The sequence below is a fragment of the Falco punctatus genome (assembly GCF_963210335.1).
Source record: "Falco punctatus genome assembly, chromosome: 3".
NCBI lineage: Eukaryota > Metazoa > Chordata > Aves > Falconiformes > Falconidae > Falco > Falco punctatus.
Window position 1 is genome coordinate 108,325,252 of NC_137582.1, and position 26,632 is coordinate 108,351,883.

The 26,632-nt window shown below is 47.2% G+C and overlaps 2 protein-coding genes across 4 annotated transcripts in view; one reads left to right on the forward strand and one right to left on the reverse strand.

Moving 5' to 3' along the window:
• DVL1 (dishevelled segment polarity protein 1) overlaps positions 1 to 13,670 on the forward strand; it is a 104,577-nt gene extending 90,907 nt beyond the window's left edge. For 2 of the 3 annotated variants that reach the window (XM_080379681.1, XM_080379682.1), the window contains exons 12-15: positions 2,009 to 2,140; positions 3,067 to 3,234; positions 3,757 to 3,963; positions 8,993 to 13,670. In XM_080379681.1, the coding sequence (XP_080235807.1) occupies positions 2,009 to 2,140; positions 3,067 to 3,234; positions 3,757 to 3,963; positions 8,993 to 9,411 (926 nt within the window). In that variant the 3' untranslated portion in view covers positions 9,412 to 13,670. The other variant, XM_080379683.1, reaches the window with a different exon arrangement.
• Positions 13,671 to 19,208: 5,538 nt separating this feature from the next.
• On the reverse strand, positions 19,209 to 26,391 carry TAS1R3 (taste 1 receptor member 3). The gene is made up of 5 exons (XM_080379692.1): positions 25,055 to 26,391; positions 23,537 to 24,316; positions 22,958 to 23,161; positions 22,543 to 22,663; positions 19,209 to 21,945 (listed from the first exon to the last, which is right to left on the reverse strand). Exons 1-5 carry the CDS (start codon positions 25,319 to 25,321, stop codon positions 21,011 to 21,013), a joined length of 2,307 nt encoding a protein of 768 aa, XP_080235818.1. The 5' UTR covers positions 25,322 to 26,391; the 3' UTR covers positions 19,209 to 21,010.
• Positions 26,392 to 26,632: the final 241 nt, after the last annotated feature.

Below are 26,632 nucleotides of genomic sequence, written 5' to 3' on the forward strand. Positions count from 1 at the left end.
GTTTTTTGTTTGGGCAAATGCTTACCTCCTTACTCAAATAAGGATCCAAACCAGCAGTGGTGTGACACATGGTAGGACTTCATTTTCATTGTATTACCAGGATCTGCTAATGGGAGAAAAGTGCTTCTCAAACCAGATAACCAAAGCCCTGAGAAAGACCTTTGCAGGAAATCTGGTTCCCCAGAAAGGAGTTCGTGCCTGTGCTGTTCCTCAGGTTATCACGTACCTGTACAGGTGGGCAGACCCACGGTTTACTCAGTTCAGACCAAAGTGGGTGCATTTTAGATACATCTTAGAATTTTTCATATTTGTACAGCAACTAGCAAACTTAGAAAACAATGATGATCATTTGGCCAGTGTTCTTTATATGCAGATCGCAGGTCTCCAAGAAAATATAATGCGTTACTCCCCACATACTTGAATATTGGTGTGTTGGGTTTTTTTCCCCCCAAACAAACATGTTGCTTTTTGCCACTAACCAAACTAACTTAAAGCAAAAGCAAAATTTTAGTGTTTATTCAAACTTTGTAAGAACCGCATGCATAAGTGGTCTGGGATGTTTTCATGTCTCTTAGCAGTGCATTTTCAGTTTTCATTGTTTCATGCTTGTTGTACCTTTTATCGAATTTTTGGGTTGCTGGAAAAGGACACAATCGGTTCCCTTGTGCTTTTGAAAGGTGGGTGATATGGGGAGCTGGGAGAAGGGAGGGGAGGAGGGTTTCCGAATTCCTGCTGGAGAAGGGTCTGAACTACCGGCACAGGACACACATGCTCAACATTAATTTTCTAGGGCTGAGAAGGTGGGAGCAGGAAGGACTGGGTGTTGTATCCAAAGAACATTTTATATGTAGACAGGATGATTGAGTTCTGCACGGATCACCAAAAGGCTGGGAGACTCTTGAACCCAGATTCACCCCCCTGGGCTTTCAATTTTAGATGCCACTTTGCCTCCTTGTACGGTATGGAAGGAGTTTCTAAAGGAATTAGACTCCTGTGGTGCCCACCCAGTTCAGCAGGGTGAATCTCAGCCCTAGCGTTCTGGTTTTATTCTAAAAATTGATCAGGAAAAAACGAAGCCTCTGGTGGGCCAGCTCTGCCTGTAAGTGTGTGTGAAATAGGAATGGAGCAGTGGTGGCTGCTGAGGCATTTAGGAACAGCGTTTTTTTAAGTGTTCTGCGAGAAAGATGCAGGGCAAAGTAATGGTTGATGCTGGGTTAAGCAACATGTTAACTTGTAAGGCTGCCGTCATCGGGATCCTGGAAAGCTTTTTTTTTTTTTGAAGGAAACCACTAGCCTTTATCCGGGTGATGGAAGCTTTCTCTTCTAATTTCAGTTCTCCCCAGTTACGCTGATGTCCACATCTTAAAAAAACCAAACGGACATTGATTGAGACATGGTTGTCAGCTTTCTCCATAGAATCACAGAATCATTTGGGTTGGAAAAGACCTTTAAGATCATCCAGTCCAACCGTTACCCCAGCACTGCCAATTCCACCACTAAACCATGCCTCTAAGCACCACATCTATGCAGATGAGTATTATTCCTGACAATTAAACCAAAAGCCAAAGAACAAGCCAAGAAAACTTGTCCTACAGAGTTTTGCGTACAGTGCACCAAGACGTTGGGTGGGTAGGGGCTGCTCATGGCAAATTGAAGTGGGAAGCAGTGGTCCTAGAGCTCCTTGGGTTTACTCTTCTGCAAATCTCAGTGCAGTGTGGATTGGAAGAGCGCAGCACTGACCCATAGCTGGGTTGTGAAGTCAAGACACGTAGGGGCTCACCATCCCGGTGACTAAACCAGTTGCACTGAGCACAATCTTGAGAGAATTGGTACGACTGCTGTAATTTATGCCATCGATGAAGATGCATTTGAGAACCTCTGTGTCTTTTTTTTTTTTACATCTGTTGGTAAAGCTGTGCCTTGAAATGTTTCATCCAGACTGGGAGCTGAGAAGTTCCTTTCAGACTCGGTTCATTTCAAAGAAGCATGTAACCTTTCTTCCTTTTAGAGTTAGAAGAATGCCCCTTAACTGTGAAGAGTGACATGGCTACTATTGTCAAGGTTATGCAGCTCCCGGACTCAGGCCTTGAAATTCGGGACAGGATGTGGTTAAAAATTACCATCTCCAACGCAGTGATAGGTAAGCAGATCAAAGGAGTGCTGGGGGGGGATAAAACCCCAAATCGGTGGCTTTTTGGAAACAGGCTCAAGAAACTACCTTTCTATGAACTTTTCCTTTTCCCCCCTGGCTGTGACCTCTTGCATTCCCTTGACTTGGTATTCATGAACAGCTCTAAGTGTGACAGAAAATAACTAATAGCTGTTGTTTGAGCCTGGACAGCCAGAAATCCTGCACGTTTCTCATGCCTGTGCACATCTGGTCATTCATCCTGAGTTGTTATAGCTCAGGTTTTCCATGCAACTACTTGTGGCTCTAGTAATCTGCCCAATTTCAGCAAAGCAAAAATCCTTGTAATTCCAGTTCCAGACAGCTACACAAGCTTAATAAAGCATCTTAATTACATTTAAAATTACCACAACTAGCCTGCCTTTGATTCTGACTGTCCTGTGACCTGAACTGTGGTCACATTTAGTTAATCTGGGTTGTAGCTACTTTTTGATGAGAAAAGGATTGGAACCCAGGTCTTTTGACCACATAACATCTGCCTCTGGAGGAAGATGACTCTCCCAGTCACTTCTGTTCTGTAACTCCTGTTATTTTCATTCTATATCCTGTCTTTTTCATTATTGCAACTCAGAAAGGGTTGAACAGTGTACCTGTAAAACTTCCTCTGTGTGTATTTGGGTATCACTGTTAATGGAGTATTCAACTGGATGCAAGGTAATTCTTTGCTTTCTCCATTGATGTGGTAAGTAATTTAGCAGTTAGACTGAGTCATGAAAATGACATTTTAAACTCTTTGCAGCAAGATTGCTACATATTCATGTTTGCATTCGGTCCCTGGCACGGTAGTACTAGTGGGCTGTGTGATAATCTGAAGATTAAAAAACCGAACAAGGTCAGTTTGGCTCGGATGATCCTGTGTCTCCTTCTCCTCATTTTAGGAGCAGATGTGGTCGACTGGCTTTACACACACGTAGAAGGCTTCAAAGACCGACGGGAGGCTAGAAAATACGCCAGCAGCATGTTAAAACACGGCTACCTCAGGCACACTGTGAACAAAATCACCTTCTCGGAACAGTGCTATTACGTCTTTGGAGACCTCTGTGGCAGTAAGTTTCCCGTCTGTGAGGGGCAAAGCTGCATGTGCGTCGTCTCTGCTGTGCTGGCAGGATGCGCAGGGGACAGAGAGCCCTGTAGGATCTCACAAGTGGCGGTTCGGAACGGGTCGTCAGCCTGGGGGTGCCTGATAAGTGGTTGACACTTGTTCAGACCAAGCAATTAGACCGTTTGGAAGAGAAAAATGAACTCATCAAACAGGGTAGTGCACCGAGGCTCAGGAAGGCAGGATTTATTTCTGGTGATGCCACAGGCGTCCTGCTTGTCAGCCAGGCAGTTTCCAATCTGTAAAATGGGGATAATTCCTCCTTGCCTTACGGAAGTGCTGCAGAGGTACCCTGCTGCTCAGCGGTAAACGCTGATGTCTGTCCTGCCGTCTGTGGTGTTTAAGTGAACCCTGAGGCTGAGTCCCTCTGCTCCCTCGCCACACCAGGTGCTGGGTCGGGAATTAGTGATGTGCAGGAGCCAGCTGCCAGGTCGGAGCGCAGTCTTCACTTTTTCTCTCTTTTTTCCAGATATGGCTGCACTGAACCTTAACAACGGTTCTAGCGGAGCCTCGGATCAGGATACCCTTGCTCCACTTCCCCATCCTGCTGCTCCCTGGCCATTAGGCCAAGGATACCCATACCAGTATCCTCTGCCCCCTCCGTGTTTCCCACCAGCATACCAAGACCCAGGCTTTAGCTACGGTAGCGGCAGCGCAGGGAGCCAGCAAAGTGAAGGTAAGACGGTTCAGCTGGTATTTATCTCTACAGCTGTCATTATCCCTGACCATTGGCTTGAGTTCCTCCGTACTGTCTGTGCTCTTGTCTTGTGGTTTTGTGTGCTACGTGCATGGAATTGGTGCGACCGCCCTTAATCGAGACCGTTTGTGTGTGTGATGGAGTGGGTTAGCCTTTCAGCTCTGTATCGGAACTGCCAGAGATGCTCTGAGTCAGCAGAATAGACTAGAATACATGTTCTTTATAGTTATCCTGTAGTTCTCTGCCCCGTGCAAAATGCCCATGGGGAACCAGAGCCAAGTATTTGTCGTGTCCGTGGTGGTGTGGGCAGCTGGACTTTTCTTACCCCCCAGCCCCACACGGTTAACTGCTGCTTAGATAATGCTGATCAGGCCAACATTAATGACTCAATTGTCCACCCTGTTAAAACAGATAAACTGTCGCCCTCCTTTTTAGAGGTCAGAGCCATTGCCAGCAGCGGGGCTGCAGTCGCTTGATATTGCTAGCAATTAGGCCGTTTCATCGCTGATGGAACAGGGATTAGAACCAAGGTGCTCTTGGCTTTCACTTCAGCGCACAATCCAGAAGGAAAATCACGCTCTTTGCTTGTGTGAGACAAGCGTGACGTGGCCAGCCAGACGGTTTACAGGGCTGAAACACTGCTCACAGGGAGGAGAGTCTCTTTTGGAATATGTGCCAGGGGAAAAAAAAAAAGATGATACTGCATGGATTAAAAACCTGACCTCCTCCTTTCCTGCCCTAGGATAATTTTGTGGTTGATTTTTAAACCTTAGTAGATAAAAATTATGGGTTTTTGGCTGTACAGATTTTGATTTTTGAAAAAAAATCAATTCCAGAGTGAGTTTTGCTTTTGGAAACGCTGCCAGTAGAGAAAAGGTGAGGATTCTCTGGTTTTGTCATTAACATCCAGTAACTTGGATGTAACTTTGTCCTGTTCGTTGCAGGCAGTTAGATTTCGCAAAATTGCACAAAAGAATTTTTTAACAGGAACTTGCTCACAAGATTTTAGCACTATTGCTTCCCATCTTATCTCAAAATAAGAAGTGTCTGTGAGGAAGCTCACAGTTGTATCCAGAAGTTTTAGAACTGCTAGCTGATTGTACTGGAAAGTATGTGATTATATTTTTTTTTTCGGCAGCTGGTTCTGTGGGCAGTAGAATATTAGATCTCTGCTGCTGGAATAGGAAAGGTATGGTATTTTATCCATGCGACCTGTGTTACTGGCTAAAGAGAGCCTTTGGAAAGGTGCCAAGGTATTTAATTCTGAAGGGTTTCAACACCTTCCTTGTTCTTCTTTTGGAAACTACACTTCTGTGTTGTTTCTTGTTTTGTAACTTTATTCCCTTGTTTTGTTCTGAGCAAGCATTAGACTGAAGGATTCATAGAGGAATGGCTGACTCTAGGGGATTGGTAAGCTTCAAATGCCTCCATAATAATAATGAATTCACAGCATGATCATTTAGACTCTTGTGACCCAAATGTTTAGCTGTATTTTTTTCTTTTTTTTTTTCCTTCTTTTTTTTTCTTTTTTTTTTTTTTTCTTTTTAATTGTCTTGGACGTTCAACCTGTCTCAGTGCACAGTAGTCCGATAGCGTGGCATTAGCCTATCAACCTGTCTGGCCCCTGTGTGACTGTGCTGCAGCAGCTACGGAGGGAATGGCATCAGATAGCTCACTGTCAGCTCAGATGGGAAAATGGTATTGCCAGTCATCCACTGCTCCTCATTAAATAAATCAGTAATCCCAGCTGCTAATGTATTAGACTGATGTCATCCACATGGATCGGATTTATCTACCAATGCCCTTCTACTGCTCATTTACTAAAAGACACTTGAGCACTGTCCAGATGTCTCAGGCAGGTATCGGGAGTACTGGGACACAAGGTCGCATCGCCCACTCTCCATATAGTGTTAGAATTGGGTTTCTTGCGAAGTCTCTCTTTTATGTGTGATGTTAGATTGTAACTGAATTCATCTGGTGAACAAGAGCACTGCTCCAGAGCCTGGTGGATGCAGTGTATTTGCTGATGACTACGGACAAAATCCCAAGATTTGGGTCAAGAGCCAGACTGTGACTGTGTTCTGGCAAGCAGCAGATGGGGAGGAAGAATCAGCAAGGTTTTATGTGGTGTTCCAGTTCTGCTCAAGGCTGCGTTCCAGTTTAGGTTGCTGCTCGTTTCATCTGAGCCCCATCATCTGTCCCTGCTTGTGGTACCTGGGGCTTAGGTTATTTTTAAAGGCTTGGGCAGGTTTGCTGTGGGGAATGACACTGGTGTGAGGTCCGGCTCCTCTGCAGAACGTCACCTCTGTTACCGCAGCGTTTAGATCAGAGTCACCTCCCTGTTCTGGCCGATGCTCCTTGTACAGCTGGATCGTGAGGGATCGTCAGGTTACAGCCAGAGGAGACAAAAGGAGTAGGAAGGATGGATTTGTTCAAGTTCACAGGATGTCAGTTGTTGAGACAGGAACAATAGAAGGGTCTTCAGGGCCTCCCTAGACTGCCTCTGGAGCCTCTCCTGCCCCTGCCCGGGAGGATTCACGTGGAAACTCTGTTCCCATGAAGTAGTGAGGCAGCTGGAGTCTCGGTGGCTTCAGGGGGTGGAGGTTTGGTGTCCAGCAGTACCAGAGAGCGAAGGCTGGTAATACATTGTGGCAGTGCTGAGTGCAGCTTTTCTAGGCACTTGAAATGCAGATTCGTTAAATCCCTTTTATGACACTTTGGTTTCAAGTTGGCCTTAGATGGAAGCAAACACTGCATCGGTTGTGTCAACAGAGCAGCATCTCAAACCTCAGCTTTAGGTTGGGCTGCATGACTCCAAGACCAGTCCCTGGCTGCCAAGAAGGTGACATTCTTGTTACTTTGCCTTTAAACTCGGGCTTCGAAGGACTTTCTGATTGTTTGTTCTGTGACAGTATTTAAAGGCATGTCAGGGAGAGAGTGAACCTCAGCACGACCAGAGGAGAATGGCTCTGCTGCTGATTATTCTTACACAGGCTGCTGTAATGACAGATGGTTTCTCTATTTTGTTTCTGCCGTGTAATCAGCTTGGAGCCCAGCTGCAGAAAGCCAGGTTCTTCTGAGAAAAGAAGCCTGCGTTACCCACTTGACCTCTTGGAGTCTTGGCAGATCAGCTAGAGCTGCTACTCCAGATATACTGAAGTCTGGAGTAGCAACGTGATGGATTGCCACAAGGCACTCCCAGTCCTACTGACTGTGGAAAACCTCTCAAGATCAGTAATACGCGCTTTCAGGGCAGCTTGCTTTCTCCACACCGTGATCTTTACTCAGCCAAAAGCTGTGGAGCTGACAATGAATCCTTATGTATGGGAAGCCTGCATCAGGGTTTGGGTGGGTGGCAACAAAATGCCTCATGAGCCAAAGGTAAAGCCCTATTAGCCCTGGAAGTGTTAAAATGTCAATTTTCTTCTGGTGCGAACAGCGTGCCACAGTGGGGAGCTTACAGAGATGCTTCTGGGAGATCATCTCTGTGTTGTTCTTTAGAACAGTCAACCTGCTAACAAATAAGTTTCACCTCGCTTATTTGTTTTTTACAAGATTGCTAGGAAACATTTGAAATGACAGCTCAGGGAGCACCTTACCTCTTCAAAAAGATTCACCTTAGTGAATCTTTGTAGTATTTGGTGGAGGTAGCTGATGCTGCGTTAAGATGTCTATACACGGATGGAAGAAAACTGAGGCATGAAGCAGGACAGTTTATCCCAGAGCAGAGGAGAGCTGATAAGGGGTTACAGTCAGCAAATACCACTTCAGAGCCCCAGGCTCAGAGTATTGACTTCAAGTCTGGTGATTTCGTATTGTGTTTTCCATCTGTGCCCAGCTTTTCTTGCACGCTGCAGGGGAATCTCGCCTTTCCACTGTACACACTGTGCCACCAGACATACAGTCTTGTTTTCCTGTCTCTTCTATCAGCCTGCTCTAAACATCAGCTGGAGCAGACAGGTGGTGATGATCATCTGTAGTTCAAGAAAGGAGCAGCTCAGAATCGTTCTGGTTTTCCCATTTCAGTGGCCCCAGTGACTCTGTGGCTCGTTCAGACTCAAAAGCTGTCCCCTGTTCAGCTGGCTGGGGATCCTTTTTGAGAAGGCAGTGCACAAAGATGACATGAACTTCATGAGAAGTGGTTTGGTTTGCTGGGGCTTTTAAAAGAATAATTAACTTGGAAATGTCTCCTGACATCATCCTAGCCTATCTCACAGTAAGAGTATGACCTTCAACTTTCATGTAAAGTGAGGTTTAGTATGTTGTATGTATGTATGAAGTTGTATGTAACAAGTCAGCTTACACGCCAGCAGCCGTCCTTTGTTTTTCTGAGTTGATTTAGTGGCTTCTGCTGGGAGCATCCTGCACGTTACTGATTCACTGTAGAGCAGTTCAACAAATAACTGTTTTTTGACGAATTCTTCAACACTGGAACACTGTAGTGATGGATTCTAAAAGAATCTACCCACTGAAGCCAGGAAAAGGACATCTGTTAACCTCAGGTGATGTGGCCCTGGCTGCGAGTATGCCCAGCGTGACCAAGGATGATAGAGAAGGCAAATGAGTTTCTTTTTGAAACATTTTTGCCGATAGAAGATAGCAGAGACAATTCCAATTGGATTGAACCTCGCTTGCTTGAGTCAAAACCCAAGTGCCTGCTTTCTTCCTTCGGTTTTTGCACCCCCCCTCTCCAGCCGGTGTGGTGGCGGTGGCAGAGGTGGCTTTCAGCCGGTGTTTTTAGGCTAGCTGCTGCTTTCACTGTGCAAGCCCTAAGGTGTCTCCGTGTACCTGTGCATGGCACAACCTTGTCCGCTTTGTTGGACCAACCGTCATTGCTAAATCCCATAAGCCACCATCAGCACGTTCAGGCCTGGTTTTGTCATCGCCGTTGCCATTCCAATGGTCATACCGGGCTCTGTGGGTTTCGGTAGGAGCTGAGGGGGGAGCCAGCCGGGGAGCTGAGCTAATTCTGCTTTTCTGTGTGTCCTTTTTCCCTGGGGGGCTTTAGGAAGCAAAAGCAGCAGCTCGAACCGAAGCAACAGCGAGAACAGCAGGAGAGCTCTTGGCAGAGAGAAGGACCGCAAGTCAGCCGGCAGCGGCAGCGAGTCTGACCACACCGCCCGCAGCGGGGGCGGCACCGGCGGGGGGCGGCGGGAGAGGCCGGTCAGCCAGCTCAGCCACCGGAGCCACGGCTCTGCCACCCACAGCGAGAGAAGCCACCACAGCCACCATTCGTACGGGCCGCCGGGCGTCCCACCCCTTTACAATCTCCCCAAGTTGGGCTCCAAAGTCTACGGGACCAGCGGCCCCCCCGGAGGACCCCCGGTGAGGGAACTGAGCTCCGTTCCTCCGGAGCTGACGGGGAGCCGGCAGTCCTTCCAGAAGGCTATGGGCAACCCTTGTGAATTCTTTGTCGACATCATGTGAGAAGAAGTGCCTTCAGACTCTGCTCGGGGAAGGGCTGGGGGCGGGGGGGACTGGGCTGGGGGTGGGTGGGCAAATCTGGTCATTGTCAAACACTTAATGGAAGAAACTTGGCTGTCTTGCATGTCACACCTGCCTGGTTTGTGATTGTGTTGCAGAAAAATCCACAAAACAAAAAACACACACACACACACAAACCCCAACCATAACAATGAACAAAAAAATAATTCTCCTGGGATTGTTAAATGTCAGCAAATCGATGGCATCTTTTCTTTATCCTCCCTCACCCCCCACCCCCTCCTTGTTTTTGATTATGAATGGCTGGTGTATATTCACATCTTAACGAGCTTTGGTAATTGTGGCACCTACTTCAATGCAATTAGTGTATCTTTTGGGCTGACTCAAGGACTATTATTTCACACGACTTCTAAATTTCCAGTAATGCATAGTAGCACTTTTATTGTTCCCTGCTTTTTCTCTGACAAGGAAAAGATGCTCGTTGGCTGGTACCCGTGATACTGCCTCGTAAGGCTGTTTTGGGATGCGTCAGTCAGACCTGCAGGTGTACGGACAACGTGTGCTTGGGAAGGAGCAGGCTCAAACCGATTCCTGGCAGAAGGCAAAAAGTTGTGACCACCTTCTGCTGACCAGGCAGTATGAATCAATCTTCCTTTCTTTCTCTCCCTCCCTTTTTTTTTTTTTTTTTTGGGGGGGGGGGGGGATATTATTCTATCAAGAGAGTGCTGGAGTCTTGCTACTGTATGTGTTCATTGTGCAGAACATGTAAAGTTATTTCCTTTAGTATCATGGTAGTGACTTTGTAGTTGCAGTCCGTTCCTGGGCATTTCAGTCACATCCCTGCTGACAGATGTGTCTGTTTCTCCTGGTTATAATGCACAATTGCTTACAGGTTTTAAAAGTTATTTCCACAGAAATAGGACAATTGCCGCTATGATTCTGTTAGTGTAGCTGCAGCTTTTCCCTTTCGAAGGGGATATTTATCCCATTCTAGCAGAGATGCAGGGCAATCCTGGCTCCTGCTGAGACATGGCTATTCATTTTGATCACTTCTTTTTCTGTTCTTAATTTCTGAGCATATCCCTCTTCTTTTTTTCTTTCTTTATTTTTTTTTTTCTTTTGAAAGGCAAACCTGGAGATGTCTGATCCCAATTGCAGTGTTGCCCAAGGGTTCTGAACGCAGATGTTAGCAGAGAAGGGAGAGGGTGTTTGGAGAACAGTTCACAAATGGTACAAGGAATGAATCTTTATTCCTGACACTGAGTGAGACCCACACTAAAGCTCCTGCTGGGGAGCTTTGACTGAAGCAACTGCTGTTGTATATCCCCAGGATTGCATTACCGTGTATTTTTTGCTCCGAGGCTCTGGATGCTTGATAAATTATGTTCAGGAACGTTCACTGATGTTTAAGAAGCTTTTTTTAAAGGCACTGAGTGAGGGCATGGTTAAGAGCACACACACACTCTGTGAGGGTGGCTCATTTAATGGGAAATAAGTGTTAAGCTGCAGTCGGTGGCATTGACTATGGGGCCATGCCTCGGTTAAATCTTCTTTGGTGAGATACCTGCTTCTGGCAGGTTTTAGGACAGGTGCTTTAAAATCAGTCTTTACTGTATATAAGCGTTTTCTTCACTGGTAAGAAGCTTCTTGTTGTTATGTTCCATGCTTTATGGGTAGTGTGAATATCCAGTACGAATGTCAAAAGAGAACATGTCTTTCCCACTAGATACGTGCAGTTTCATCTTCCTTTGTCCCTGAAAAATTACTCTTCAAACTGCCCGTTTTGCCTGTTGTTCATTCTGATCGATTTGTCACCACTACTTTTCTTATTCCAGGTCTGCGTGAAAACACATCCCTTTTACAAAAGTCAGAGTAACAGTTTCAAATGTCTGTGTTAATACTTTCAAAAGGGAGCTGGGCATTTAGGACACTGTGTGTCGCTCAGACTAGGTACTCCCATTACTAGGCTTCTGAACTAGCTGAGGGGGTTTGGACAGTTTTCTATATAAAAAGAATCTCCCGAAAAAGCTACATGACATTTCTGAAAGCAGTGCTTTCGTCATAATCCATCTGATAGACTGGCATAGATTGCAACGTTGGTGATGGCTTCTTCAAAAGATTAGCACTACCTAAAGCCTGACTGTGCCACAGTATCTTTTCTTTTCCTTTCCTCCTCCCAGTAACGCCACAAAGATGCTAACTAAACTCAGTAAACTATTTTGAGAGATTGACATTGAAAGCAATGAAATAAATCAGGGTGAAATAATTCTGTAATTCTGCTGTGTCTCCAGGAGACACTATTAAGGAGTCTGTGACTTTGCTGACAATCACTAGTGGTTCTACTTTTAAATGAATTTTAACTTTTCTGGTCTCTTATATATTACGATTTTTCTGACCCACTTTTGTCTTAAGGCAGAACTTACAGGGCTGGAGGAAAAGACTGTCATTTTAATAAGGTATTTCCAAAAGGGATTAAAGCCGGGGGCTGAGCTTTCACCCGTGGAAGAAACGTGTTTAATTTCCTTCTGTCTTTTCAAGAGTTGCAGTTTACACACCTGCTGGGTTGTTGTTTAGTTTTTTGTTGGTTTGTTGGGTTTTTTTGTCTTGTTGTTATGCTGTTGGCAGAAACTATTCTGTGTCTTGCTGGTCTTTGCTGCTATGTTGAAACGACTGTGTTATATACTTGCGTGTTTATGGGTATCCCTGGGAGGAGGGTGACGGTCCGTAACGTAGGGGTGGGAAAGCATTTGTCTGCTGAGGAAACTGAGCTGCTAAATCCAGCCTGCAGGAGCTTCACCCCCAAGCAGGCATCCCTTTCAGGCCGACGAGGAGCGCTCTGACTGTCCTGACGGCTGTGCGAGGGGCTTGATGCTGTAGAGCGCGTCCAACCTGCTGTTCACAAAGAGCAGCAGGAGAACGTACGTGACCCTTCTGTGAACGGTGCAATACGTCACGGCCACTGGGTGTAAACCAAAAGCTTCATTTCCCCGCCTTGCAGCGTACGGTGGAGAGGCTGGTTGCCTGAATGGCCGGTGAGGCCTGAAACATTGCTAGCTCTTTATTTTCAGAAGTGAACGACTACGGGAGGTTTCCCAGGTCCCATCCTTGGCTTTCAATGCATGTGCATGTGTCTTTGCAACAAGGGGGCCTGGGGGCCTCGCTGTGCGAGTTTCTCCTCTTGGGTACAGTACTACCTGCAGAAAGAAGTGCCACTGATGCCAGCCGAGCTATGTACAACTGGGAGTACTGTGCCAGGTGGAAGAAAGCGGGAAGGCTGGAGTGCTGCAGAACTGTCTGTTTCTCTCACCAGGGCTTGAATTTTTCCTCTGATATTCATGTCCAGTAACGGGCACTGGCTGGGCTGTAGAATGCATGACCTGTGCCTCTAACGGCGGTGAGGTGGTGTGGCTTTGCTGCGTTAAGCATGGAAACAGCCTCATAACGGGAGCCTGAAGTAGCTGATGGTTTTGTTCTGCAAGTGAGACTCTCCCCACCTGCCTGTGCTCCGCAGCTGTGCTTAACGTTCGTGCGTACCTACCGACAGCTTTTAACAAGGACTAACAGCTGTGTTTGGAGGACCACCGAAAATGATGAGAAAACAGGGCGGGATGATGTCTCCTGTCTGAAGGAGGTGGTATCTGTTAGGGTTGTGTACCCTCCCAGTGTATTAACTCTGAGTAGGGGTTTTTGGCAAATAGTCTTAAAAGCACTGCTATTGTCTTTTACCTCCTGTTAATAAATCTACTTTTCGAAGGTAGCAGTCCCCTGGACACTTTATCCAAAGGTATATTGGATGGCAAGCAATGATGCACAGACATTGACTTTTAATATTGTTTTTGTTCTATTGAAATGGGCAGTCCCACCTGGAGGCTTGACGGCTCATGAGTTGATGTAATTGTTTTTGTTTTGCATTTAACTGGATTGTAATAAGATTGACTTAAAATTATTAATTCTAATCAGTGATTAGAAATACATGTAAAGAATTTTATGTACAGTAGAGGAACAAAGTTACATGATTTTAAATAATGAAAACCCAGACTATCACCTATTCTAGAATTGGTTCTACTCAAAGAGTGACCTCTTACTAGCATGGACTGCACTGTTCCCGTTAAATGTCTATTGCATAATTGAATTCTTTTTTGTAGATATTGTATTAAAACCCAAGTGTCTGTATAGTTAATATATAGCTGCTTATGTGTAAATGCTATTTTAAACACTAAAAAGCTTTTAATTTTATGTGATAACCGCAGTGTATGTCTTCAGTTCTTTGCACTACTGCATTATCTTTTATTCAGGAATGATGAAATATTGGTTGAATCTTACTTTCTTCTTCTTCTTCTTCCCCCCCACCCCCTGCCACACTGAAGTTTTGTCCTTTTGACAGGAGAAGATTATTCAGGAGCTGACAGGCAGCTGGGCGTTCTGTTCTGTGATTTAATGGTACTTCAGAAGCGCTTACAGTTCCAGATATGACAGGAACGCGGTAAATGTTCCCCGCTAAAGTGGGCCACAGGTGATTAAAGTGCAGAGGCCTGGCTCTTCTGCGCAGGTTAATGAGACAAGACCCTGCCATTCATCAGAAGTGCTGTAGCTTTAAGCTAATGACTCACGTATTGGTGACGAAGCTGTGCTTTCCCCTTAAATTGCCCTCCCTCTTAATTACTGAGCTTCTCCCTCTCGCAGCCTGGCAGGAGTAGGTATGCAGGGAAGGCTGAAGGAAGTTTGTGGAAGTCAAAGACAGCGGGAGGGTACGTCCTGTTACAAGGACAGGAGCTGGAACAAGTTTTCCTGCCTGCAGACCCTGGAGATGAATCTGCCGGTAGAGCCCATCAATGTGTTCAGCTGTTTCACGGGAATATTCCCTTGTTCTGGACTCTGTGCACAAACTCCAGCAGAGGCGAGCTAGGCGCGTTAGGACACCGTTTTGCAGACTAACTGGTAAGCTTTAAACCACAGCAGATTTGTCATGCAACACAAGGACGCCCAGCCTCCCTGTCAGGTCTGAGTAGTTTACGTACAAGGAACAACCACAGCTTGATGAAGCAGGTTCCCTCATCTCAGCTGGTAGAGATCAAGAAGCAAAGGGAGAGAGAAAGTAATAGTTATTAAGGAGCCACCCACTGTAAACGGTGTGATTCTGCCGCAGATTTATAGAAAAACCTATGAGACAGCCTTGCAGAGTTTCCCCTGTTCTCCCATATTTGTTTATAGAGGACGCAAAATTCCCCCAGTGAAACATATATTAAAAGATCAGAATTCTGGATTTGCTTTTGCAGCCTTTTTGCTGCAGGGGCTGACGGGCTGCAGCTGATCCAGCGTGAGCTGTCTGCAGGTGACTGGAATTGGTTGAACAATTAAATTGGCTGCTTTTCCCTCCCTCCAAAGTAAAAACAGTTTACCATGGCTCTGGCTCTGCTGCCAGAAAGAGAAGCAGTAGAAGTAAATTCGATTTTATTTTTTTTATTGCCTTCTCTATTTCTGAAATGATGATCAAAAGTTACTTAATGCTTCTCTGCTATGAACTGACAGCGCTGAAGTGAGGAGTACTGCTGAGATTATCAGGTGCAACAATATGCTGGTGAAGACTTGCTGCCGTCTCCAGAAACAAGGACTTCCAGTCTTCAGGTCAGATTTTTGCTATCTTTAATTACACTGAGGAGTACTTTTGTCAAACGTCTCACATTATTTTTACTCAAGCATGCCAGGAGAATTTTAGATACAGGTAGCTACAGAAATCGAGGATGGCTAGCTTTGCAGTGCACTGAAAAGCTCTTTGTTTTAAGAATAAAAGTATTTGCTGGTTTAGATTGATTTGCAAGTGCTTTAATTGAGCTAAATTGGTGACTTAACTTCCAATACCACGTAGCGGATAGATGGAAAAACATTTAAATCTAATTTGGGAAATACAGTTGCTTGTCAGATTGGGTGGGGAAAAGATCTTAGTGATGTGACTTGGTATTTACTTGACACTGGTAGTGATGTGAAATAATATGCAAGTTTTTCCATTTTCAGTTTTCATGGTTTACCACTGACAATTTTTTGCAAAAGGAGTGTAGAATAAAGATTGCTTGAAAGATAAAAAATTAACTGTGAACAGCCTTTACTGAAACGTTCCTGGGTTTGCTTTGAGAAAGTACTTGTTCTTGGCTGGCTCCTTGATTTCAGTAACATGAAATCAGGTTTTTCTAAGAATCGGATTGGAGTCCAATTGTACTTTTATCAGGTTTAGGAAAGGATAAGTGTGATGGCATTGCTTAGTAAGTGTTGGATCAAGTTGTATCCTTTGGTTTTGAACTGAAGGAGAGATACTGTCATCATTCCTTCATGATACAGCATGATAAAAGACAAATCTACTGTATTTCATCTGCACCGTTAGGTAAAGTAACAGTAGAGTGGTAGCTGCCACTTCTCCCGACACGATGAGACACTAAGTGGCTAACATTTGATAACAAGTATTGGCTGGTAGTTGGTAGCGCAGCGTACCTAATTAGCCACCTTGTATTACATTAGTACACGTGGCAGCCTTTGTGGTACTTCAGTGGACACTGAGACACTGTTGGTCATTACAGTCCAAGATTCTGTCCATCTTTGCTTGGTGTCTGTACTGGGCTGGCTGGTTTCTCTCCAGCCTTTTGGAAGTACAGAGGTGTGTAATAACGAGTACAGAGGTGTAATAAATGTGTTTTCATGTTTATGACAAGAAGTATAATGTAGAACACGGTATTATAGTAAGGACCAAAAGTGCCAGACATCCCCACTAGCTCTGAAAATACTTAAGACACAAAGGAGATTGTGCTGCTGGGACTCTGTGAGGCAGGGATAACGATCCTGCAGTCGTGACAATGAGCAAAGCAGACCCAGTTCATCAGCTTGTACCACCTGTGCACGTAGGTGCGTCAGGTTAGCCCTAGTAAGTCATAGTAAACACTTTGAAAAGATCTAGAAAACCTGGAGGAGTAAAGCAAGGCAAGAGCCGCTTCTGTACAGTGGTGTTGTGAGGCTGGCAAACGCTTGGTGCTCCGGCAGCGTGCTCACGGTGAAGCACGGCAGTGTGATCTCACCACCACGTGTGTTCTAAAAGTAACTGGCAGAAGGCACAGGGGTAGGAGCAGCAACGTAGCTTCTTCTGTCCTGGATTATAATCCTTCCATTATGCGGAGCCAGAAGTCTCAAAGGGCAAGGCGAAAAATAAAACACCGTAGGTGTGCTGGGATAGAGTCTGCTCGGGGTCTGCGGTTCTGAGCTGATTTTTGGAAGACTGAGATTTGTGGTGACCCCCTGAGCTGCAGAGTCAGCTTTGTCACGTGCTACAGTCCCCCCGCTGGTTTTACAATGCCTTGAAGTTGGCAGGGGGGACCTGAAGGACGGAGGAATTTCCACACCTGCAAGAACAGATGGGAGTAACACTTGTAGTTGAACTAGTCCTACTGGCTATAAAAAATGTTTTGGTGCAAACACATTCTGCCAGCAGGAGGAGGCTAAGGCTTTCTGCAGTTTTCCTGTGTTTGGAGAGCTGTCACAGTCGCTGCACGGAGCAGTAGGCCTGAAAAGCTCCAGATTATGTGATGCTGGCAGGTCTGTTTGCCCTTCATCTACTGCCTGCCCTGTGTCCGGGTACCCAAGGTGCCTGTAGCTTTGGCACTCTGAGGAGCAAGGGAAGGGGAAGCGCCGCACGAGTTGTGCTGCTCCAAGCCTCTGCCCTCATGGGTTTCATTTTCTGGCACCCTCAGGTTTCTGCAGCGGGTGCCACTTCTGCATTATCTGTGCTCTCAGCAGCAGCTTGTTCGTCAGATCCCGTAGTGTCCCGTCCTGCCCGCACAGAGACTTACCCTCTGTCTTCTGCTAGAGTTTTACTGCGAGAATGTGACGTGTTGTACTTCAAAGAGCTTGCGTGTCGTGTGCCTGCAGCGGCTGGAAGCGCTACCTGCTTATTGCACAGCAGGATGGTTCAGGAGCAGCTCTGAACAGTAAAGCATTCTGCAGACGGGGACGGGGGGCTTCCCGCTGACGGGCAGAGTAAGGGACACGGGGGTCTTCCCTGCTGACAGTCGGAAGAATAAGGGACGTGGTGATGTCCCCGCTGGCAGTGGGGATGCGGGACACGGGAACCCCCAACCCCACACACACACACACCCCCCCGCGGCGGGACCCCCGTCGCGCGGCGGCCGGGCGGCTGCTGTCCGTGGTGCTGCACCGCGCCCGCGGGGGGAGCCGCTTCGGGAGCGGGGACCCCCCTCCTTGGCCCCCCTCTTTGGCCCTTGCGGGAGCAGGGACGACAACCCCCTCCTTGGCCCCTCTGGGAACAGGGACCCCCCACCGCGACACCAACCCATCCCCTCCTTGGCCCCTGTGGGAGCGGGGACCCCCCAGCCTCCTTGGCAGCAGGGACCCCCCCTCCCTGGGCTCTGCAGCCGGAGGGGGGAAGCTCCCACTCCCACCGGCCCAGCGGGAGGAACTTGACAGGTGGTGGATGATCCGGCCTCTCCGTGTGCTGCTGTCAGCTCCTACCTGGCAGCTGTTGGGGCTGAATCCAGGCACCGGTAGAGATACAGCCCCTCGGAAGAGGGTTGGAAAGCTGTGTAACCTGGTCCTTCCACCATGGTCTGATCTGTAGGAATGACAGAAATGACGTCCAAATCAGCTGGAAGAATAAATGGCCTCAAGCGTAAATGCCCAAGTGGCTGAGTAGTGAGTAAAGACAAACCTTGAAATGCTTTTGTAACACCTTACACAAGTCAACAGAAGTCTGTCTTCACCTGCAAAGCTCCTCAGTCCATTGCATGTCTGGTTGCTTTAAAGCTGATCAGGTAGTTGCCTGTGTTTAAGTTAAGTGAGGTTTTGCTATTGACAGCAATAGGAGTTGAGTTCAAGTCATCTGCCCTGGTGATTCTACTAGTAGCATCTTTCTAAGTAGTACAAACTAAGTAGTTACCCCTGTCAGGTGGAGGCCACCAGCACACCCCTAAGTGTTAGCATGGTCCAGCTGGTGTGGTGACGTGGTTCTCTTGCCTTCATGCGGGGGGGGGTGGGAGTGGGATGTGGGGGTGGGAGCTGAGCCTGCAGGGGAGGCAGGAACCTGGAGGGTGCTGTAGGTTTGGAGGAAATGCTCTGGTGATATATGTGTCTAGAGGGTCTATAGGTGCGCTTTTGTCACACGCAGCCCAGCCAGATGCCATCAGTTACTGCCGTGCTGCAGAAGGGACCTGCTAACGGCATGTTATGTGGTATTAACAAATCAGTTACAGCTGTGCAGAAGGTACCTACTAATTGCACGTCTCTTCCCTGCCTTTAGCCGCCTTCAGGCCCAGATTCGTGCCACTTTGAAGAGAGATGTCCAGTGTTGGGTGGAAGGGCCGATTCCCTTGCTGGGGAAGGTAAAGGTCGTTACAGGAATGGAAACAAGGGCGTTTTCTTGTGCCTTTGTTCAGGTTTGATTTGAGTAGTTCGTCTGTGCAGAAGGTCCTGCCTGGAGCATGTGGCTGTGGCTGTTAGGCAGTGAGGAACATCTATCTGGTACAAGCAGGTGGACTGACAATTAGAGGTGATTTTTGCGTCCACAAAAATAGGCTTGTGAAATCCATGATAGACGGTACTCCCCAGCGGCAAAGAGCTCGCAGCGTTTACCGAGGGTTATCGAACCTCCACGCTCAGCACTTCAGAGGATCAGTGTTTGTTCAGTAACCCATGATGAACATGAAGGGTTACAGATAAACTAGATATTAACTGGTTATAGTTAGTAAGTGCCTTTTGTGAGGGAGCTAGTCTGTGTTTTTCCTGTATGAGTATTTCTTTGTCACACCTTCTGAAACTGTCACCATTACCTGTTCCTGTAAATCCGTTGCTTAACAGGGCAAACCAGTAGCCTTTCTGCACGTGAGAATTCTGCTTTTCAGGGAGCAGGAGCCATGCGGTACATGTATGCATACAGCTGAGAGAGATTTATTAAACTTCAAAGCCTTTGATTGATTTTGTCTGTTTTGCAGAACATCCCACTGGAGAAGAAATGTTTCTCTCTGGTGATTTTTTTTTGCATGTTTTTGGAGATGGGAGGAACGTTTGGCTGTGACTTTGGATAGTGTGATTTGCACACTGTTCATTTCCATGGGTCTGGTCCTCATTTCCATGTTCTTCGCAAACACACGCTAATGAAATACAAATGAGTGAACTGAAATTTGAATGGGTGATATACTCTTCATATCATGCATACAGCTGCCTTTACATATCAGAATGGTTTCTATGGATTTTGTGACAAAGTAGTCAAGAAAATTAAAACTGACTTTTTTCTCGTAGAAAACATTACTTAACAGAAATGTAAACGTTGACTTTGGAAAGTTCAGCTTTTTGTTTCACGACAATGATATCTAAACTGAGTTTCCTACTGCAAAAGAAGCGTGAAATTATGATATTTCCATTATGATATCTAAACTGTTACTGTGTAACCTATCTGAAAAAACTCTCGGTTTTACTGAGATTCTGGCTTGAATCACTGCAATTATTCTGACTTGGAGTGAAACGTGCAATCTCTTGAGAAATCAGAGTTCTTGCTTTTTTTTTTGTTTCGGCACTTGATGATATACAAGAACCAGTTCTTAGTTAATATGGTGCAGCAGTGCACTGCTGGTGTCACGAACTAGAAGAGCGATGCTTGTCATCACAAGCTTTACTTAGCGTTTCTATCTTTTAGTTTAGTCAAAATGGTCAGCCCTTCTTCATCCGAGCGCAGTTGTTTCCCTACAAACTTCAGTTTGTGTATGACCTATCGATTTCTTTGTGTACTCTTCACCCATGTTAATTGAGTGTATATCTTTCCAGGTATCCTCTAAAGGTCAATCTAAAACGAGCAAAAAAATAAATTGGTGCCATACTGGTAAGTTGGAGCCCCTCTGTTTAAACAGAGGGCAGCCCGAGGGATCGGTGTGTTTCATCGTGGAATCTTATTTACAGGACAATGGGGCAGGGTTGCTTCCCAACCTAGAAGGTGAGAAGTTTGCATTGACTGTAACCATTAAAAAAAGAGACCCAGAGGCTGTAGGATGTAATTGATTCCACTTTTAATAAAGGAAGCGCACAAACACGTATCAGGTGTATGGGCTGCAGTGACGGAGCAGCGTGCAGGACCTTTGGTTCTCTCTGTCTGTTCCTTCCCCCTCCTCACCTGCCTCCTGTGTCTCACAGGGGGAAGCCTGCATAGGAGCTGTGTTTCCTGACGATAGGAGATGCTAGGAGAAGGTCTTTAGAGAGGACGCTGTGTAGGTAGGGACTGGGTGTCATTGGTTTATCACAAGGGTTTCGATTTGTGGTCTATAATCTCACACCTTTCCACGTGATTCCCTTCTGGTTTTCTAGTTATTATTTCTGTGCTGTCAAACATATTCAAAATTTCTTATAGGGCCTGGGAAAAGATTCATGGATATATCTCTGGAGCAGTTATCTAGTTAATAAGAAATGGAAATTACCAGTGACCTTTACAGGAAAGTGACCTGGGTGAGGCTTATAGCTCAGACTGCCGGAGTCATCATAAACAGAATTACCTCCCTGCAATACAGCCACCTTCCGCTGAGCAGCAGGTGACAGTGGATCTGGTTTATTGTCTGTTCATGGAGTCCTCCTCTGGCTCCTCATTGATGGAATTCTGGAAATAATCCACTGTGTTCAGATGAGGCTTAAACAAGATGATGTAGCATTTGGGGATATAGTAGATCCCCAAGATACCCAGACTGCTTGCCAAAATGGTACCAATCTGAGCAACAGACCTGAGGACGGTCTTCAGCGTGGTGAAAATAGCAATGAAGAAGATCCAGATGATGAAATAGATTAGGATGGCAAATGTGATCCCCCTGGCAATATTGTACTTCTTCCCAGACGTTTGTACCATGAACGTGCACAGGAAGCAGATGAAGGCTAAGCAGCCATTGCAGCCATGCATCAGGGCGAAGGCAAACCAGGACTCCGTGCTACACATGAGCAGAACTTCAGTGGGCAGCGACTTGTAGTCCGACAGCAGATAGTCAGGGCCCAGGTGAAGATAGCAGCAACAGAACAAGCACTCGGTGAGGAGGCACAAGGCGACGAGGAGCCAGGCCCGCCTCTGGGTCACCCAGCCCAGGAAGGTGGGTGCGCAGCGAGGGAACTCTGTCACCAGGGTGATCTCAAGGGACTTGATGAAGAAGGTGGAGAAACAACCGTTGAGGCACAGGGCGTAGACTATTTGCTGGAGCACGCAGAGGTTGTTGCTGGGCTTCCCTATATAGAGACAGCAGCTGAGGCAGAGCAGCGTGAGTGTGAACAAGGCAAAGAGGTTCCGTTCACCTCCAGAAGCCTGCACAAGGGGAGTCTCAAGATTCTTTAAAAAGAGCGCTGCTGTCAGACAGATCAGGGATATGATGATGGACATCAGCGTTAGCAAGGCGATGGTGAGCGGCTCGTTCCAGAAGAGGTATCTCTCGCTGCGGTCATAGCACTGTGTGCTGCGGGCAGGGGACCACTGATGCTCTAGGCAGGGAGTGCAGGTGGACCTGTCTGCAGAGGAGCAGCGAGAAGCTGAGGACCACCTTGCAGTGGAGTGCTGCTACCCTGCTGCAGGCAGTCCTTGAGGATGGATCACACTCGTGAGTTGGGTGGCTAGTTTGGGTGCTGCTTTGTCTACTTTCCCCCACCCCCAAGTATTGGATCTCCAGAGTTTTTGATAGTTTAGTCTTTTTCTTTTTTAATGTTTCCCCCCTCCCCACTTCTTTTTCTCCACCCTCCCGCAAAAAGGGTCCACATATTTTTTTGGCTTTGTTTCCCTTCCCCAGGGAGGATCACCAGTTTCCAGAAGATCCCAGAATTTCATCATATGACTATTTTCTACCTGTGACCCTCAAATTTCATCATACCCCTCTCTCCTACCTCTTGAGATAAAACATACGCGTCCTTGGGATCAACAGAGGAAGGTCCCCCACTGAGGATCTGTAGAGCAAGGCTGAGCAACGCACAGCACAACAAAAGGGAGGCAAATATTCTGCCCTGGCAGTGATTCATGGAGGCAGAGCTCACTCTGTAAGCCTGTGTAACCTCCACCACCAGTAAATAGACATAATACACAGAATTAAAGCCATTTAATTTCTCATACCCCACCTTTAGTGCTCCAGAAGGTGTTTTCTGGACAATCCGTACAGTCGTAGCAGCAGAGGTGGAATCCTTTTATTTGTCTGAATTGTCCTGGTTTACAGTGCCTGAAGCACTCGGATGCAGGTTCCTAGGCAAGAGGAGGAACGAATGTCAGCCAGGTACCTTCAGGAGAAGCACGGTGTCACCAAGCAAATTGGAAATTGGCTGCGCTGGGGTCAACCCTGGGTCTGAATCTCCCACAGAGCTGGGAATGCCGCCTTCTAGTTTTGCACAACGGAGATACGTTACGTGTTTGCAGAGGAGCCACGACTGGATCCCCCCCAGATCCCGTCGGAGCAGCACGCAGGCTAAGAGCTCCTTAGGAACAGTCCTGCTAAAGTGGCAAATAATTTTACTTCATTTTGTGATTGACTGTCTTTACCTTCTGATCTGCAGTGTGAAACTGAATCTGGGACTTATTGACGTACAAGGACCCTTCGTAGCTGCCTACAGGCAGATGTGTGAGGGTGCTGTTTGTCCAGGACCAGAATATAAGCTTGTAGCCAGTGTTTGTGCCGTGGGATGGATCAAACTTGAAACTTCGGCCGTTCACCTTGAACGGGAGGGTATTCATGAAGTGCAGCAGCTGAGGAGAAAATGAAAATTAGTAGTAAATATGGGGACAGTTGATGTTCTTCCTTGAAGGATGGTAAAGCAGTAAGCTGATTTCTGGCTGAAATCGGTTGCCCCTTCCCTGGGTTAATATTGCAGCTACTGGCCTTCTGGGTGTATTATCGACTGCTCTGTCTATTGTGCCAAGCCCAGTTAGCGGGAGCCAGGATGTAGACCCAGGGTGGGGGGATGCAGGGGGTTGCCTGGCTGAAGAAATTGCTGATGCTGTATTCCTAGCAGGGCAGGGGGCAGGAGCGCAGCGTTACCCCCTCCCTGTCCAGCTGCGTGCAGCTCTGGTGCAGAAATAGGGCACAAATACTTGCTCTTTGTCCCCCCGACCTTTACTCACCTGCCAAGGTCTGACGGCTGCTTTGGGACAGGCTTGGTGGGTGCAGCCCAGCGCTCTGTGCAGCGCGTGGGCCACGCTGTAGACGGCGATGTACACCGGTTGTACCTGCGAGTGCCTCAGCACAGGCGAGACTTCCTGCAGCGAGATGTGGTCACACTCTCCGCAACGTGTGTCCAGTGTGTCGGAATTCGTGGGGTGGTGGAATTCTCTAGTCTCCTGGCAAAATTCATCCTGCTGAACAGAGGTAAAGAGATCAGCGACATACTTCTGGAAGCCAGGGACTGTGCCTGCTTTCATAATGAAGCCCAGGACCGTCCCAATGCTCTGAACGTTCGGGGTGGAGGCAGCGATGTCAGACAAAATCCAGGCTTCAGTGCCAATCCAGACTTTCTTGCTTAGTCCCATCCTGATGCTGTGTTCCAGCAGGGCCTGGGCTGGCTGACTAAAGGCAAAAAGCACAATGATGTTGACTTGGGTCTTGTTAATTAACTTAATGGTATCTTCCAGTTGGGTTTTGGCTTTAGGGTCTGCAAGGTCTGTAGGAATTAGCCCCTCGAACGCAATGCAGATGCTGTGATTGACAGCTGTGCTGAAGAAGAGCCCCTGGGCTCCTCTGCCATATTCATCATCACTTCCAATGGTGGCAACCCAGTTCCATCCAAACTTGTCCAGTAGCAGGACCATACCTTCCACCAAGTTCTTATCGCTGGGAACAGTACGGTAGAAAGATGGGTACAACTCTGTGTTGCTGAGCTTCTCACTGCTGGCTCCATAGCTGACCTGCAAGTTAGAGAAGAGACAATGCAAGTCAAGGAGTAAAACGGAGGGAAGTGTTCACAGTCCAGATCATGTTCCGCCCTCCTTGCTTAGCCTTAGCGTGCTAAACTTTCCAAAATGCTGGGTCAGGGTAGTGGGAAGGAAGAATTAATCTAAAGGGAGAGGTTTGACGTGGTACATTTACCAGGAGAACCGTGAACTGGCCCATCACTTGCCTCTGGTGGCACTGTCCCCCGTGGCTATCTCCTTCCACTGCCAGTGGTGTCCGTCATCACAGCACCAGCCCTTAGCATTAATGGCAGTGATAATTAGCTACTTTCTACAAAGGGCGGCACACCCAAGGTTCAGTAGTATCTTAGCTCAGGGCTAAATTTACCTGAGCATTATAGCTCGCTCTGTTGTGGTACCCGAGTACTTAGTCACAGGTGTATTTTCATGGGATGCTCCCAGTTTACGCTGGGGGCTTCGTTATTCCCATTTTACATGGATCACAGAGCAGCCTGACTTATCCCTCTTCTCTGCAGGAAGGTAGACACTGGAGGGTGTTCCAGGAGGGAAGTTTAGTGACCTGCCCACGATCACTTGGGAAATCCGTGGCAGAGAAAAGGCTGGAATCGACTGTTAAAGCGCAGATTCCAGTCTTTTCTAGGTTCAAAGACCTAGAGCATCGACAGCGTTGCTGATCCAAACCCTTCCCCCAGCAAAAAGGAGAATTCTTCCTTCTCCGGAGAGTTTTTTTACCTGTGGGATCAAGAAGAAGCTGAAGAGTTTGGCTGTTTCCAGAGAGAGATCTGACTTATGTGGTCCTACCACAGCGACTGCACGGGGCTGGTAGTCGGTGTAGTTGCACAGCACCCCGATGCCCGTGGTGCCCTTTCGGGTCAGGAAGAGCAAGCTGCGCTGTAAGGCCACCACTGGCTCAAAGCAGCTGTCACACATGTCGTAGCCCAGCTGGACTCCTGGGAGAAGCGAAGTGGAGTTGTTGATCTGATCGATGGCAAACTTCATCCCGAGAGCCCATATTAGCCCATCTACAAATAACCTGCAAAGGGAGGTGGAATTAACATGGTTTAATTGAGCTGTTACAACGGTGGTCAGGTTTTCTTCGACATTTTAGCATCCTGTCTGTTGCCACTGTCAGCAGAGCATCCCTGTACCCCCATAGCCTTTGTGAATTTTGTTCTGTGAGTAGAGAAAGCTCTGAGCACCTTTCAAATCTGTTTAATCTTGTCTATCAGCAAATATATCCTCTGGGCATCACAGGAGAAGAAGCAGAGGTATAGAGAGACCAGCGTGTTTAGCTGAGAGGGTCAAGACTCGGACAACCCCCTGCTTTTGGCTTTGTGTACTTTGGCTATGAAGCCAGGGGCTCCCAAAGTGCTGTGTGAGCTCATTCAGGAGAGATGTCCACCTTCCTGGGGTTTTCCTCCGCTGTAGAGCTCAGTGCACTGGGCATATCCCCTGCTTTATGGCTTGTAAAGACACAAAGAGTTTGGACCACGCTTTTGTGCGCTTCCGTAGGACACTAGCCTGTCTTTTCGTTCTCCTCACAACGAGCTGTAAGGAGCTTGTAGTGGGATGGAGCAAGCCCCCTTGGGGTAACTGAGTAGCAAATACTGCTCACAGGGTGGCAAGCCTGCAGGGTAGGTGATTCCCTTCCCCCCCTTTGCCTTGTGCACAGCACTGAGTGTCCTTTTACCTTGTAAAAGGTGATGGTGCCATCTCCACCTGTCATCTGCCCACGGAGCGCAGTGCAAGCGACAGCAACGTTGGCACCTCTGTGTGTTAGAGTCAACACACGAAGGAAGCGGGTGCTACTAAAAGCTTTCATCAGCATGGGGCTTGTTGTGCCTGAAGTGTGACTGCCATAGCGTGAAGATGCCGAAGCATCAAGAAAATGCAAACACATTTTCCATTTTGGGATCAGAAATGGATGGTGCCGTACACCAGCGCTCCAGCACCTTGGAGCTAATCCTTGTTTCCCTCTCAGCTTTCGCGCCCGGCTGTGGGACCATCAGTTGCTCTCAGGATTGCTTTCTTTTCCTTTCTCTTCCCAGCAACTACTCATGAAATTAAGATTCCTCTTACCTTTTGCACACAACCAGTGTGGGCTCTGATCGTGCCGTCAGGTTTACGGTCTCCATTCCAAGAGGGAACAAGCCTCCTATGATATAATCACCCGGCTGCTGAAACTGAGCCGATAGGCACGTGGGTTTGAGGGCTGCTGCGCAACCAAAGCTCAAGCCCAGCAGCAGGTCAGGGACCATTATTTGTCTATTTTTTGGGGAAATGTTGCGAGGAAATCGCCAAGCAAATGTG

What these genes read in the sequence shown, in the direction of transcription:
- TAS1R3 (XM_080379692.1), bottom strand. Translation starts at nt 25,321, where the DNA reads ATGAAGTTTGCCATCGATCAGATCAACAACTCCACTTCGCTTCTCCCA. An exon ending in CAGCCGTCAGACCTTGGCAG is followed by an intron (nt 23,162 to 23,536) that starts GTGAGTAAAGGT and finishes TTTTCTCCTCAG; the next exon opens with CTGCTGCACTTCATGAATAC. An exon ending in TTCACACTGCAGATCAGAAG is followed by an intron (nt 22,664 to 22,957) that starts GTAAAGACAGTC and finishes CCTCTTGCCTAG; the next exon opens with GAACCTGCATCCGAGTGCTT.